Source organism: Solanum stenotomum, unplaced genomic scaffold (assembly GCF_019186545.1).
Source record: "Solanum stenotomum isolate F172 unplaced genomic scaffold, ASM1918654v1 scaffold5017, whole genome shotgun sequence".
Taxonomy (NCBI): domain Eukaryota; kingdom Viridiplantae; phylum Streptophyta; class Magnoliopsida; order Solanales; family Solanaceae; genus Solanum; species Solanum stenotomum.
This window is the reverse complement of record NW_026035518.1, coordinates 40,258-42,803: the sequence shown is the minus strand read 5'-3', so window position 1 is coordinate 42,803 and position 2,546 is coordinate 40,258. Positions and strand designations below refer to the sequence as shown.

The 2,546-nt window shown below is 32.5% G+C and overlaps 1 protein-coding gene across 1 annotated transcript; it reads left to right on the top strand.

Annotated features, from left to right (window-relative positions):
* The first annotated feature begins 1,350 nt into the window (after window positions 1–1,350).
* Window positions 1,351–2,313, top strand: LOC125852760 (ethylene-response factor C3-like). The gene has a single exon (XM_049532456.1). The coding sequence runs from the start codon at window positions 1,419–1,421 to the stop codon at window positions 2,133–2,135; it is 717 nt and encodes a 238-aa protein (XP_049388413.1). The 5' UTR covers window positions 1,351–1,418; the 3' UTR covers window positions 2,136–2,313.
* Window positions 2,314–2,546: the final 233 nt, after the last annotated feature.

Below are 2,546 nucleotides of genomic sequence, written 5' to 3'. Positions count from 1 at the left end.
TAAATAATTGAAGCGGTTCAATAAGATTATTAAAATAGATATTTTATTATTTCTTTAAATATAGTTTAAAATAAAATTTAATGAAAAATTATTTAAATTGATTGAGTGGCTTTCTAAGTGAAATATAAATAGTTGAGTCACTTTCTAAGTGAAACATCAATAGTTGAGTGACTTTTGAGTTATAAAACAAAGTTGAGTGACTTTCTAAGTGAACTATTTAAATTTGAGTGATTATTTGAGATATTAACTCTTGCACTAGACAAATCTAATACAGTGAATCCAACCGAAAAAGTATGTGTATAAGGTTTTTCCTATCACGAGCCAATCTCGATCACCCTTACATTTATTGATTTGTTATTATATACCTAAAAGAAAAACTTTTATTAATTAAGTTTGGTGATTCAACTGGATTTTATTTTATTTTATAGGGATCACATATATATACTTGAGACAATTTCCCCTATTTTCTTCACCAATATAATTTTAAAAAATAGTACTACTTAAATAAATAAAAATAAGTGAAGTCAATAAAACGTCCAGGTTGCTGACGTCATTGGATCACTGTCTGACTCGGCCGCCTTGATTGATTTGACTCACGTGCGCTATTGGCCCATTGGTACAATTTGTCATTAAAATAATTAACAACAAAACATTAAAATATTCTCTAAACATCCTCCTTGGTCACTCTTCTTTTTTCATTTCCCCATTTTGCCCTTCCTTTCTCTTGCACTACCTATTTTACCCCCGAATCCCCTATTATTATATTTTTTTTAAAAAAAAAAAAATCCATCCGATTCCAATACCCACTTTAGAGACCAACTAATCTAGATTCGCACCAGCAAGTCCCACTCTAGGAAGTAAAACACTCCCTATCAAAGGCGACTTTATATGCAGAGCTCAAACTCGATAAGTTTGATCAAGAATAAATGTTTCACATATCAATTTATGTGACACATTTTGACTTTCGAGATTCAAATTTGACCGTAAATTTTTCATATATCTTTTAAATATTTTGAATTGTCAATTATTATGACTTATAATACTTTTTCTGTAATTTACAAATATATATAAATTTTTTGAAGATTTCATGCAAAAATTTCGATCAGACTTAAATTGTTCGACTCTCAAAAACGAAATATGCAACATAAATTGGCACGGAAGGAGGAGTATCCCTATTATATATATATATATATATTTGGCTCCACCTACAAATAATTTAATAAAATTTTCATGTCCATTTATATTTTCTTTGTGGGACCCATTTCAATTTTTGGATATATATAAACAAGGCCAACCAAGCCCAAAGTTAATTCTCCTAGTATTGGACTATAACTTGGAAAAACAGAGCATCCCCCCAAAAAAAAACCAGAGGATCCCAAAAGAAAAAACAGAGCATTTATTTTCTCTCAAAAAAATAAATGGATTCTTCTTGTTGTTCATCTCAATTCTTCTACGCAATGAATTCTGATTTAAATTCTTCAGATTCTTCATATGAATGGTCCAATTTCAATACACAATCTTATCTCCCTTTCAACGTTAACGACTCCGAAGAGATGCTTCTCTTCGGAGTTCTTAACGCTGCTCAAGAAACAACATCAGAAACAGTTACATCGTATCGTATTAAGGAAGAGGAAGTCAGCTCAGAATCAGAGGTGATTGAGGCAAAACCCGTGAAGGAGAAGTCGTACCGAGGTGTTAGGAGGCGTCCATGGGGGAAATTCGCAGCGGAGATAAGAGATTCTACGAGAAATGGTGTTAGAGTATGGTTAGGGACATTTGATAGCGCGGAGGATGCAGCGTTAGCTTATGATCAAGCTGCGTTTTCAATGAGGGGTACTTCTGCCATTTTGAATTTTCCAGTGGAGACAGTTAGGGAGTCGCTACGTGACATTGACATAAAATGTCACGTAGACGATGATTGCTCCCCTGTAGTGGCGCTAAAAAAGCGCCACTCAATGAGGAAAAGGAGCACAAATTTCAAGAAAAGTAGTAAAGTAGTGAGGGAAGTTAAAATGGAAAAGGTAAATAATGTAGTTGTGTTTGAAGATTTGGGGGCTGATTATTTGGAACAACTTTTAAGTAGTAGTTCAAGTGATCAAAGTAGTTGTGATGCAACTTATTTTAGTCCATGGTAAAATCAAAGATTAATCCATGGTTTTTTTATTAATTATTTTATTTTTGTTACTTTTTTTCTTGGGGTGGGGTGGGGTGGGGTGGGGGGAGGGTTCCATCTCTTTGTTCTTTAGTTGGAGCACTATATTGTAAAAATTTTGGTGATGGATGTATTTAAGTTTCTAAGCGAATGATTTTGCTAGATATTTAGCGACTCTCATTCACTTGTTTTCGTGTTTAATCTAGAGTTAAAAAAATAACTTCACAATAGAATTTCTACGTCTGAAATGAGATATTTCTGGAAAATAACACTATAATAGCGTAATTCTACAAAAGATGAGACAGGATTTTGAAACATTTTAAAACAAATCGATCAGACATGCATTACACATTTAGTTTTATTATATTATATACTTAGAAAGGAGTTCTTTAAC